The sequence below is a fragment of the Triticum dicoccoides genome, chromosome 6A (genome assembly GCF_002162155.2).
Source record: "Triticum dicoccoides isolate Atlit2015 ecotype Zavitan chromosome 6A, WEW_v2.0, whole genome shotgun sequence".
Lineage (NCBI taxonomy): Eukaryota > Viridiplantae > Streptophyta > Magnoliopsida > Poales > Poaceae > Triticum > Triticum dicoccoides.
The window spans coordinates 34440752-34452167 of record NC_041390.1 but is presented as its reverse complement, the minus strand read 5'-3'; the positions used below and the strand labels follow the sequence as shown (position 1 = coordinate 34452167).

General features: G+C 50.7%; 2 protein-coding genes across 2 annotated transcripts; both read left to right on the top strand.

The window, feature by feature from the left end:
* Positions 1–4163: 4163 nt before the first annotated feature.
* LOC119314374 (AUGMIN subunit 4-like) lies at positions 4164–8228 on the top strand. The gene is made up of 13 exons (XM_037589093.1): positions 4164–4364; positions 4433–4480; positions 4558–4656; positions 4920–5273; positions 5499–5598; positions 5702–5747; positions 6044–6137; positions 6258–6329; positions 6425–6483; positions 6724–6792; positions 6930–6981; positions 7773–7850; positions 7966–8228. The coding sequence occupies exons 1-13, from the start codon at positions 4215–4217 to the stop codon at positions 8029–8031; spliced, it is 1287 nt and encodes a 428-aa protein (XP_037444990.1). The 5' UTR covers positions 4164–4214; the 3' UTR covers positions 8032–8228.
* A 171-nt stretch (positions 8229–8399) lies between these two features.
* LOC119314373 (probable acyl-activating enzyme 1, peroxisomal) lies at positions 8400–11034 on the top strand. The gene is made up of 2 exons (XM_037589092.1): positions 8400–9094; positions 9345–11034. Exons 1-2 carry the CDS (start codon positions 8681–8683, stop codon positions 10830–10832), a joined length of 1902 nt encoding a protein of 633 aa, XP_037444989.1. The 5' UTR covers positions 8400–8680; the 3' UTR covers positions 10833–11034.
* Positions 11035–11416: the final 382 nt, after the last annotated feature.

Below are 11416 nucleotides of genomic sequence, written 5' to 3'. Positions count from 1 at the left end.
TGACTTGCTAGACACAATTAAAGTGACTTGGGCATTGAGCTAGGCCAACGGTGTGTCACCATCTTGTGCAGGTTGAAGATGAGGATATATTTTCCTTGGGCTTATTTGTAACTTCTTTATTTTTATTACGAATGTTGTTATAAGGCTTAGATTTAGTCTAGTATTCAGACTTCCTGCCTACGCAAAAATAAACAAATAAGTATACATAGAGTTCTTGTGTTAGGGCATATACACCGGTGTTCCTTGTCCAACTCTTATTCGAAGAATAATGATTGATGAGAAAGAAAGTGAACGCAGGAGATAGTAAAACTCAGGCTCTTAACCAAAGAGTCGGCTGAGTCGACCAAGTTACCTTTGTTAATAATTCATGTAAAGTCGAAGTAAGACACGACTTATTTTTGTCGACTTCAAGTGAGAGTATGAAAAATCAAGGACGTCATCGACGTGACATCGCTGTCGAGTGACGCTGCCAAGTGTTTACATGATAACACGATGATGTCACTCTTTCATCGCACCATGCACGCGGTGACCAGAAGCTGAAATCCAACTGCTCACAAGCAATCACGTTGGAAGTCCTCGCAACGAACGTGCGCTCTAGAATTACTGAAAATCAATGTCTAGAATTGTCTCCCTAAATGCCTTTAGGGCATTTTCAATGCTGACCCTCAAACCTCCCGTATACGTCCGAATCGTGCTGTTCGAATTATGGAAGTCATCCACATAGCTCTGTATCGATCCGTGGTGTGGTCCGGATGTACTTTCTTCAGCAGATCGGAGACAAACGTGGGGAAGCTTTACAGACGTCCGGACTGCTTCCAAGCCCACTTTTGACCACATTGGCCCACCCCTCCCGCGTTTTTCCTTCTGATGCACATGCAACTTACCACGCCGCAATGCCGCCCCAAAGCACAGAGCGCATGACATTGATGTCAAGCGATGTGACCGGACGGGGGGTGGTGCTGACCGATGCGACCTCCCGGCAGCCGCCGCTTCAATGCGGACGCAACTTCCCGAGGAACCAACTACGGGCCGCTGCGCCGCATTGATCGGGTTTGGATCGACTAAAACAATATCAAATCCATATCCATAACTATGAAGACAATCTTTGCCCGCCTATGAAGAACCCATGGGTGAAATATTGTGTCTATATGCAAACCCGTTGGATATCCATTCCCATAGGATATCCGTTGGGTCCTCTCAAGACATATAAATAAGACATAACATATTGTTAGCACTAGACGACATCCCGCACGTTGTTGCGGGAATATTTTACAACATATTTCAATGTGACTCATTGTATGAAACATGAATATTTGAAGTAATAATATAATAAGCTAACAACAAAAATACATATAATTTATTGTGCTTGATTACTATATAGTTGTAAAATGTTTATTAAGTGTACATAGCATAATAGAATGAAAACCCTCATGTACGTTACATGTTGAGATAGGTCTTTTTTCCATGCATGTCATGATGAAGTGGCACGCTTGCATGTTGAGAGACATATGATAGTGGGGGTGGGCATTTTCTCATGCATGTTGTGTGATGATGTGGCATGCTTGCATGTTGAGAGAAATAGTTAGTGGGGGCTAGCTATTTAGATATAGAAGATAAGCTCTTCCATTCTTCACCTCGTGGCAAGATAGGCTTCATTTAGACTACCCACAATGGAAGTAACATAGGTAGTAACATCATATATATCTAGATAAAATAGATGATGTGACAAGCAATAAATGAAGAAAGAGAGGAAAGTGGTAACATAGCTAGTTACTACTCCCTCCGTCCGGGTTTATTGGGCCCCTGGGCGGAGGGAGCTCGTCCGCTCTTATTAGGCCCCTTAATCGATATGGCTGCCAAAAGCAGAAAACGCTTCGTTGCTTTCTCGATCTCCTCAGCCGCGGTTCATCTTCCGAAGCGCATTAAATTTCCAACCGCTGGCATGCAGAAGAAGCTGCTATACATTGAGCGGACTAGTACTCCTAGCACAACGCCACAACAGTAGTCCCAGGAAAGAAACCAGTGTCTCGCCGGCCGGATGCAGCGCCGTACCAGCATGTCGTCGCGACCGAAGGCGGAGCACAGCGTCGACGTTGATCCGGACGCGGAGACCCAGTCCGGGCTGGGCTTGGACGCGTCGCCGACCAACCGGACATACTACCCCGCCAACGACTGCCCCGCCAGCCGGACATACTACCACTGGAGGAGCTCGCCACCGACGGCAACCGACCAGCAAGACCGAGACGAAGATGGCGTTCAGCGCCGGACGAGCTACCTATGTCGCGAACGGCAGCGTGTCCTCCCCCGAGGAGCGCGGGGCTGTGCTCGCAGCCTTGTCCACGGCCAGGCGATGAACCTATGGATGCAGGAAAACGCCCGCACCGGCGTACACGCCCGGAAAGACCGAGGCGTAGCTGGGCTTGCCCGCAGCCGGCATGACCAAGACCTGGCCGGCCTTGCCCGCGGCCGTTGCTCCCTTCTTCTTCGCCACGAACTTGCAGCTCTGGTGGTATGTTAAGATCGAAAGGAAGCATAGCTCGATGACTTTGTGGTTGGAGGATGCTTAGAGCATGCCTATATTTATAATGGACACACAAGTTCCTTTCAAAGCAAAAACATGGCGCGAGCTCTACTAATCAAAAACATGGCGCGAGCTCAGAACTGCAAAAACATGGCGCCAGCTCAAAACTGCAAAAACATGGCGCGAGCTTGCTCTCCAAACCAAAACTGCAAAAACATGGCGCGAGCATGCTCTTTTGATTTTTCCGCTGCTACGTTTGTCTCCCAACCAGTCAATGCATGCGCTTCTAATCCTCCTTGATTGGCGCATGCATGCGCCATGCAGCGTCCGAGCGCACGCGAAAAAGTAGCAGCAGCACCGCGCGTGAGGTGGCGTCTGGTTCGGAAGCGCCAGGGAATTAAATTGAGCGTGGGGCTGCATGCGGGTGAAGTTGGATTTGTTTTGGGCAGTAAATCGTGCATGGAAACCGAAGGACAACGCTTGTTTCCAGGGAATTAATCATGGTGCCTTGGTACATGCGATTTGGTTGGGGGGCCTAATAAACCCGGACGGAGGGAGTAGTAGTAGTAGTAACATCACACATATCAAGGCAAGATGTGTCTATAGCCTAATAAATGAAGGGTTGCATGTTACCACACATATGTTACTCCCTACTATAGAGGTAGTAACATAGACTAGTAACATGTCGATGTTACTACTCTATGTTACTATCCATTGTGGCTAGTCTTATGGTAAATCAACATCCACTAACAACCAAATATCATTTAGTATTTTTCTAAAAGATGAGATTGATGAAGCATTTAACGAGGAGATAAAAATAAGGGAAGGGGCGCTAGAGTATGTTATGGTGGGGATTAAATGTCATCTAATAAAGGTTACGGCGGGCATTTTGCAATTTCTTTTGCATGTTTTAGATAACAAAGTGTAAAATTATAGTAGGACATGTTACTGTGGGGTAGGGATAACATATTTTTGCCCATTAAGTCATACTATCTTGTCGGGTTTGGGTGTAACCACGGATACAAAATTATATCCATGCCCTACCCACGAGCAATCAGGTCGGGTTTGGGCCCCGCCCATGGGCACAAAAGCGTATCCAACCCGTATCCATGCGGGTTGCATATCCATGGGTATCCATGTCCATGGATAAATTTGCCATCCTTAATTATGTACGATTTTTAATGAAATCGGTCGTGTTTGAACGAATTTCGTCCCTTTTGGATTGTTGTTGAAATGTATGCGGACAACGCTGAATGGCGGGTTCCCGCGTTAATGTCTGCTGACTGGTCCCCTTGTCCATGCACGGATGCGGGAGTAAATTTGCTGGTCGCCGTTGTAGATGCCCTTAGTAAGTTATTATCGCAAACACACATAATTTTCTTTGATGGTTTAGAAGATATATCGTGATATTTGAGTTCCATGTTTTCTCTCAATCAATTGTTTTCGTTTCTAGTGCTAGCATTCCTGCCTCCATAGACATCTCGCATCAGCGGCCCCGAAATTCAAATTCGAATTCATCTCGTGATAAGCCGGCCGGCCGGCCGGCCACAGCTGCGGTCGATCTCGCCCGTCCCTGTCCGATCCAACGGCTGTGGGCTTCCTCGACCTGACGAATCCACCACCCATTTCCCACCAGTTCGAACGCCAACTTGGAACCAACTCGTCGAAGCCTCCGCCGGAGCCGCCGCCCGCGATGTCCAAGGCCGCCGCAGCCGCCGCCGCCGCGGCGTCCCTGCCGCCACCGCCTCCGGAGGTGGCTCACCTGGTGGAGCAGCTCCAGCGCCACCACCTCGCTCCGGACGCCTCCCTCCTCTCCAGCTCCGCCCACTCCGACCTCCTCCAGGTACGTCGCGCGCGCGCCACCCAACCTCCCCTCTCTCTCACCACTGATCCGGTGTTGTGCCCCCGCAGGCGCGCGAGGAGGTCGCGGCGGAGCGCGCGCGCTACCTCGAGGCCCTGGTGAGTTTTGCCCCCGCCCGCTCGCCCGATCTAGAATTCGCGCGGTTCTGATCAGATCTGATGCTACGATTCGGTAGGCGGTGTACGCGGAGGCGATGGCCATGGTGGAGGAGTACCAGCACGCGACCGCCGCGGGCAGCGCCGGTGCCGCCAAGAAGCTCAACTGCTCCCCAGAGGTAGGTTCAGCTTCTCCCAATCTCTGAAATGTTAGCACCTGTCCGGTGATTTTCCTTGCAGATGGGCTAGAAAATGGGGATCGAACTGGTTAAATAAGTACTCCCTCCGTCCCAAAATATAACAAAATATAAGAACGTTTTCCGTGCAGAGGGAGTAGGAAACATTTACTGCCAATTTGATCAATTTGGGTGGTGATCCAGAAATTACCTGACAAAAAATGGAACCTGGTGGGAGCTTACTTACTTTGCTGGGAATGGTTCAGGTGTACGAGTCTCTGGAGCACCATTTGGCGGTAGTGGAGGCGGCCCAGAGGTTGAGGCTCCCACTGCTCTCGCAGGACGGGGAGGTGCATGAGGAGGAGATTGAAAAGCTGAGCACCTTGTCAAGGGTTTCATTTGACAGTACCGGAACAAGTGCCATGCCCAGCTCAACCTCAATCTCGACTGGCTACAATAACTATGGCAGCACCGGTAGTGCGTTGACTGTTGGTGCTGCCGCTGGTGGTGGTGGTTCGGAGCTGGTTGAACCCGGCGCAGGTGGTGTTCCTGATCGTTTTCTTGGGATAACATCGGATTATCTCTATCAGGTGCAGCAACAGCAGCCAGCCATGACTGTGGTATGTAAAATCCTTGAAGCTCTCGCAGTCTTAAGCTATTTTCTGAACTATCACCAAGTGATTTCACAATTTGTTTAAGTGTTGTGTAATTCATGTATGTTCTTTGTGGAATTGTGAAACTGTTTATTGCTTAGTTCTTAATTGCAGTGATGGTTTGGTTTTAGTCAAAGTGAAAAAAAAGTGGTTTTATGTTTGAAAGCATCCACCCGTTATCTGACATTGCAGGACATGGTCGAGTATCAGAGATCTGTGGCCAGAGAGATTGAGGCTCGGTTAGAAGCTAAGTGTGACGCTTTAGCTGATCTTTTTGCAATGGATGAAAGGGGTTCGTTACTGAAATACTGAATCTCATGGACTTTCAGATATCATTTTTTTAATGATCTATAAGCTTTGACCTTCTCTCATCATAACATTTGAATATGTTGCAGATTCGTCATCCATCAATCAGATTTCAAGTGCCAGGCTTCCAGAAAGGTGATTATCTTCCCATCTTATTCTCTCTTATGATTGTTGTTTTACACAACCAAGTTTTCTTTGGCCAGGTGTAATTTCTGAAGAAACTATCATCATTTTTCTTGTAACATCTTACATCGATTTTTAGAGCTTTTTTATAGTACTGATGTCATCTCTTCTCTTTGGACAGCCCCATCATTTATATAGTTAACTTCTTGTTGACAATGCCCAGTTGTTCACCTTTCTTGTTTGGAATTAAAGATTAACTGGGAGTTCCTTATACACACTTATCTTAGTTCCCTTTTCTCCTTGGACAGGGTGAAATTAATTATCGAAGGAATAGAAAAGGAAGAGTCCCTTCTACTGGAGGATCTTGCTTCGATGGACAGGAAATTTGCTGAGCACTATAATGTGAGTCTTCATAGGCGGACAAATTTCTTAAACATAACTTTGGTGGCTAGTCCACTTTATTTAATGCAAATTCATTCGCTGAAATCTGTCAAAATATTTGTGGCTGTTCAAACTTCCAAGGTCCTGGAGCAAATTCTTGCTGTACTTATACAGTTTGTTAAAGACAAGAAGTTAGAACACCAGCACCAATATGTAAGGCTTTTTCATGCTCCTTTTATACTGGTACTTATTAATGGGGTTAGTACTATTTCTTGACGTCTGTTGGCTTTCTATGTGTGGCCTAACAGGATGATGTGAAGAAGACCTGGCTTATTAAAAGATGCCGTACTATGAATGCTAAACTAAGGTTGGCACCTGACTTGTCGGCACCTTAATGTTGGACTAGTGTGTAACTTTTCAGTTTTCAGTAAGCTGATATTAATCTGTATCGCGTTAAGCATAATTGAACAGCATTATATAAGCTCTTGCTAGAAAAAAAACCATTGAGCTTTGAATCTCTCTGCCTTTTATGTATTTTTTTTCTATAATCAGTGATAGGATCAGAAGACTGAATGAACTGTATTTTTTTCTTTCCTTTTTATTCTAGCTACCTGGAGCACCATCTCTTGCGTGACACCTACACGAAGGAAACAGTACCTGCATTGCATAGAATCAGGTACATCCAACTTAATGTACCTTGAAACCGATCTTATCATTGAGGGAAGCAGCACTTATTATTTCCAAACAAGAAACATGTGTAGGTGTTTTCTCTGTAGTAAGCAACCACCTTACCAGATTTACTGTTTATTGCAGGAAATATCTTGTGGAGGCAACGAAAGAAGCATCCAATTCCTATAATGAAGCGGTATGATACGACATCTTCCTTGCTCTGTGTTAGTCTTTCAAATGTTTGGTCACTGGTAGCAAACGTAATTCGCCAGTTAAGGCCCTTTCATATTCACCCAATGTTGTTAGAAACGTTTAACTATGATTGTTTTCCATTTAGACTTATGGACGGTTAGCTTATCGGTTCTTAAGATAATGGTGTAGGGCGGTCGTTGGCACTGATATACCACTGGTCGAAATTAAGCAAGTCCCACGTGCTTTCTGTTATATGAGTAAACTCGTTCAGTCATGTGAGTGAGACCTTTATCATGGAGCATGGTGTTCACACCTTCAGTAAATTTTGACATAAGCTCACAAAGAGTATGAGAGTTACCAGAGGCAACAATAGCAGCTGCTTTTGAGAATGTCAGAGAAGCTAGTGGCCAAGGAACACTGATGAGGGTCCATCCTGCTGAAAACTGAATGCTGTGTGTCCTTGGAAGTTATGTGAAGGTAGTTCTGTAGTAGTACCAGTCAGTTAGTTGATGTTGAGTTTCTTATGGTGCATTGAGAATCTGGCAAGTTCAGTTCACCTTACCTTTTTTTTTGCCGGTGTTCAGTTCACCTTACCTAATATCCAGGGATGTCAAATGCTTACAAGATGTATAATATATTGTACAGTCATCAATTTTAGCTGCATTTTTAGACTTGAGAGAAACAAAGTATGTCATCTTGTATAATTCAGGACCCACCTAATCCGATAAGAAGACCATCCAGTGTCCACTTCATTCATCTAACGGTCATGTTTGTTGTTCTGATCCCCCATGTCAGGTCTCACGGCTCCGCGAGTACCAAGGCGTAGACCCGCACTTTGACGTGATCGCGAGGCAGTACCATGAGATCGTGAAGGTAATGCTGTTTCATTTCCATCGCCTTTAACTACCGTACGCAGCACGCTCTACGTGTCTCTGTGCTAACCTGATGATCCTGAACCGCGTGCTGACCTGATGATCCTGAACCGCAGAAACTGGAGGGCATGCAGTGGACGATCCACCAGGTGGAGATGGATCTGAAGCCGGCCTCGTCATGATCACGCGCGCGGGTCTCCGATCCCCGTTTCTCCCGGTGAAGTAGACGTCCGCCCAACTCAAGTTTTGTGGAATGTGCTGTTTGCTGCTCGCAATCGAGCGGAGCTTCGCTCGCCGTATATGCTTGTCGTTTTTTTTTTGTCTTCCAGTTCCAGATATTGGGGAAAACTGATGCATGAATCAACCACATTGATCTTGATGTGTCCTTGGCCTACGCTTGTAGTGCAGTCCGCTGGATTCAGAAGGCTGCTTCTTTTGTAGTCTGTCGCCGGTGTTCGGGCAGGGAAGCGATTTGCATCGAGCAAAACGCGGAAAGAGTGGAGAGGAGATACCAGAGCACGCGTTACGTTCTTTTGCTGGTTGGTTGGAAGTTGCAGCGACGACGGCTGACCGGATGATCGGCGACGGTTCTGCTTGTCCTATTTAAGCTCGCGTGTCGCCGAGCACCTTCGGCGGCGATGGATGGAAATAAGTAGTCCTAGGAAGCGGTGACATGTTCCTTTTTAGAGCTGCGTCTGACAAATGGCGGTGCCATTTGGAGGTCGCCTGCTGTCGCAGCTCTTCCGTCAATACTGCCGCTGATGCCGTTGGGGAGCGGGACCCACGCGGCCCGGCCCTTTTCGGTGCGGATACGCCGTCGGGCTCGACAGGATGACGCTGACGGTGAGTGCGTCGTGCGTGCGCCCCTCGCGCGCGCACGCTCGCTCTGCTCCACTCGATATCGGCATCAGCGGCAGTATTGTATTCGCCTCACCGAAGCCGAAAACCAGAAACAATCCCACCACGAGCCTCGCTCCCGCTCCGCCGTGTCTTCAGCCTGCTAGCAGCTCGCCGCCGACGGGCCGGGGGATGAAGATGATGGAGGGCGCCGTGCTCTGCGCCGCCAACCACGCGCCGCTCACGCCCCTCTCTTTTCTGGAGCGCTCCGCGCTCGTCTACCCGGACCGCCCCGCCGTCGCCGCCGCCGCCGGCGACGCGCCGCCCCGGACGTGGCGGGAGACCCGGGCCCGCTGCCTCCGCCTCGCCGCCGCGCTCGCCGGCCTCGGCGTCCGGCGCCGCCACGTGGTACGTAAGATCCACACAGGAGCCCCAACTATCTGTTGCTTGCTCGTTTGCTCCTCTTCCTTTTTTCTAGAGAGTCACAGTCACAGGGCAACTCTGTTCCATAGCATCAGCTCCTCTACTCTCCGTCGTCATCGCAGCAGTCAGCTGCACTTTGATTTTCCTCCAAAAATCGCCATCTTTCGTGTCCCGGATTGGTTCTGACTCGCTGCGATCGTCGAGTGGGTCTCTTCTGACCGCCGTTTGATGGCAGGTCGCCGTGTTCGCGCAGAACGTCCCGGCGATGTGCGAGCTGCACTTCGCCGTGCCCATGGCGGGCGCCGTCATCTGCGCGCTCAACTCGCGCCTCGACGCCGCCATGGCCTCCGTCCTGCTGCGCCACTCGGAGGCCAGGGTCATCTTCGTCGACGCCGCGCTGCTCGGCGTCGCGCGGGAGGCCCTCCGCCTCCTGTCCGACGCCGGCGCCACGCCCCCCGTCGTCGTCCTCGTCAGAGAGCTCCTCCACGGTTGCGACGACGACGGATCAACACCTTCTTTATCCGGCACGACGGGCACCGAGCACGAGTACGAGGCTCTGGTGAGCGGGGGCGGGTCGCCGGAGTTCGCGGCCCGGTGGCCGGCGGACGAGAACGAGCCGATCGCGCTCAACTACACGTCGGGCACGACGTCGCGGCCCAAGGGCGTGATCTACACCCACCGCGGCGCGTACCTCAACAGCCTCGCCGCCGTGCTTCTCAACGACATGGCGTCCATGCCGGTGTACCTCTGGACGGTGCCCATGTTCCACTGCAACGGCTGGTGCATGGCGTGGGGCGTGGCGGCGCAGGGCGGCACCAACGTCTGCCTCCGCAAGGTCACCGGCGCGGCCATCTTCGACGCCGTGGCCCGCCACGGGGTCACCCACATGGGCGGCGCGCCCACGGTGCTGGGCATGATCGTGCACGCCGCGCCGGAGGAGAGGCGGCCGCTGCCGCCGGGGAGGAAGGTGGCCGTGATGACCGGCGGTGCGCCCCCGCCGCCGGCGGTGCTGTTCCGGATGGAGGAGCTCGGGTTCCTGGTGATCCACTCGTACGGGCTGACGGAGACGTACGGCCCGGCCACGGTGTGCACGTGGAAGCCCGAGTGGGACGCGCTGCCGGCGGGCGAGCGGGCGGCGATCAAGGCGCGGCAGGGGCTCCACCACCTGGGCCTGGAGGTGGACGTCAAGGACCCCGCCACCATGCGCAGCGTCCCCGCCGACGGGGCCACGATGGGGGAGGTGATGTTCCGGGGCAACACGGTGATGAGCGGGTACTACAAGGACGCGGCCGCCACGGCGGAGGCGCTCGCCGGCGGGTGGTTCCGGTCGGGCGACCTGGCGGTGCGGGTCCCCGGGGACGGGTACGTGAAGATCAGGGACCGGTCCAAGGACATCATCATCTCCGGCGGCGAGAACATCAGCACCATCGAGGTGGAGGCGGCGCTGTTCGCGCACCCGGCGGTGGCGGAGGCGGCCGTCGTGGGGCGGCCGGACGAGCACTGGGGGGAGACGCCGTGCGCGTTCGTGGTGGCCAAGAATGGGGAGAGGGTGGAGCCGGAGGAGGTGGTGGCGTTCTGCCGGGGCAGGCTGCCGCGGTACATGGCGCCGAGGACGGTGGTGGTCCTGGAGGAGCTGCCCAAGACGGCGACCGGCAAGGTGCAGAAGTTCGCGCTCCGGGACAAGGCCAAGGCCATGGGCAGCCTCTCCACCAGCAAGCTCTGAATTACTCTACTCCTCCCCTAATCTCTACGGTGATTGCAATCCATGTTTGGTTTGAAATGAATAATTGGAGTGAATCACAAAACGAATAATGATTTACAAATCTGTAAATATGGTGCCGGTAGCTTTTGTTCGGGCTTCATATTCGTATGTTATACCCGTGTTTCATTATCTTCATGATGATTTTTCTAGGCTTTTGGTTCGATATCCAGCCATCATTGTTTCTCTTTTTGATTTTTTTTTAGGGGAAAGCCATCATTGTTTCTGAAATGAGCCCTTCACCCAATGTCAAATGTTTGGGACTGACTACGTTCAGTCGATTGAAAATTTAATGATAAAAAAGAGGCATGTAGTATCATAACTAGTTACTGTAACATCACGTATATCAAGACAAGATGAGTCTACAATCTAATAAATGAAGTATTGCATGACATCACATATATGTTATTCTTCACTGTAGAGGTAGTAACATAGACCAGTAACATATGCATGTTACTAGTCTAAGTTACTATCCATTATGACTAGTCTAACTCGATCGCACGTGAAAAAAATCAAGGCGAGCAGGCCGGCCACTGTCACGCGCGATA

What these genes read in the sequence shown, in the direction of transcription:
- LOC119314374 (XM_037589093.1), top strand. Translation starts at nt 4,215, where the DNA reads ATGTCCAAGGCCGCCGCAGCCGCCGCCGCCGCGGCGTCCCTGCCGCCA. An exon ending in CCCACTCCGACCTCCTCCAG is followed by an intron (nt 4,365 to 4,432) that starts GTACGTCGCGCG and finishes GTGCCCCCGCAG; the next exon opens with GCGCGCGAGGAGGTCGCGGC. An exon ending in CGCGCTACCTCGAGGCCCTG is followed by an intron (nt 4,481 to 4,557) that starts GTGAGTTTTGCC and finishes ACGATTCGGTAG; the next exon opens with GCGGTGTACGCGGAGGCGAT.
- LOC119314373 (XM_037589092.1), top strand. Translation starts at nt 8,681, where the DNA reads ATGACGCTGACGGTGAGTGCGTCGTGCGTGCGCCCCTCGCGCGCGCAC. An exon ending in GCGTCCGGCGCCGCCACGTG is followed by an intron (nt 9,095 to 9,344) that starts GTACGTAAGATC and finishes GTTTGATGGCAG; the next exon opens with GTCGCCGTGTTCGCGCAGAA.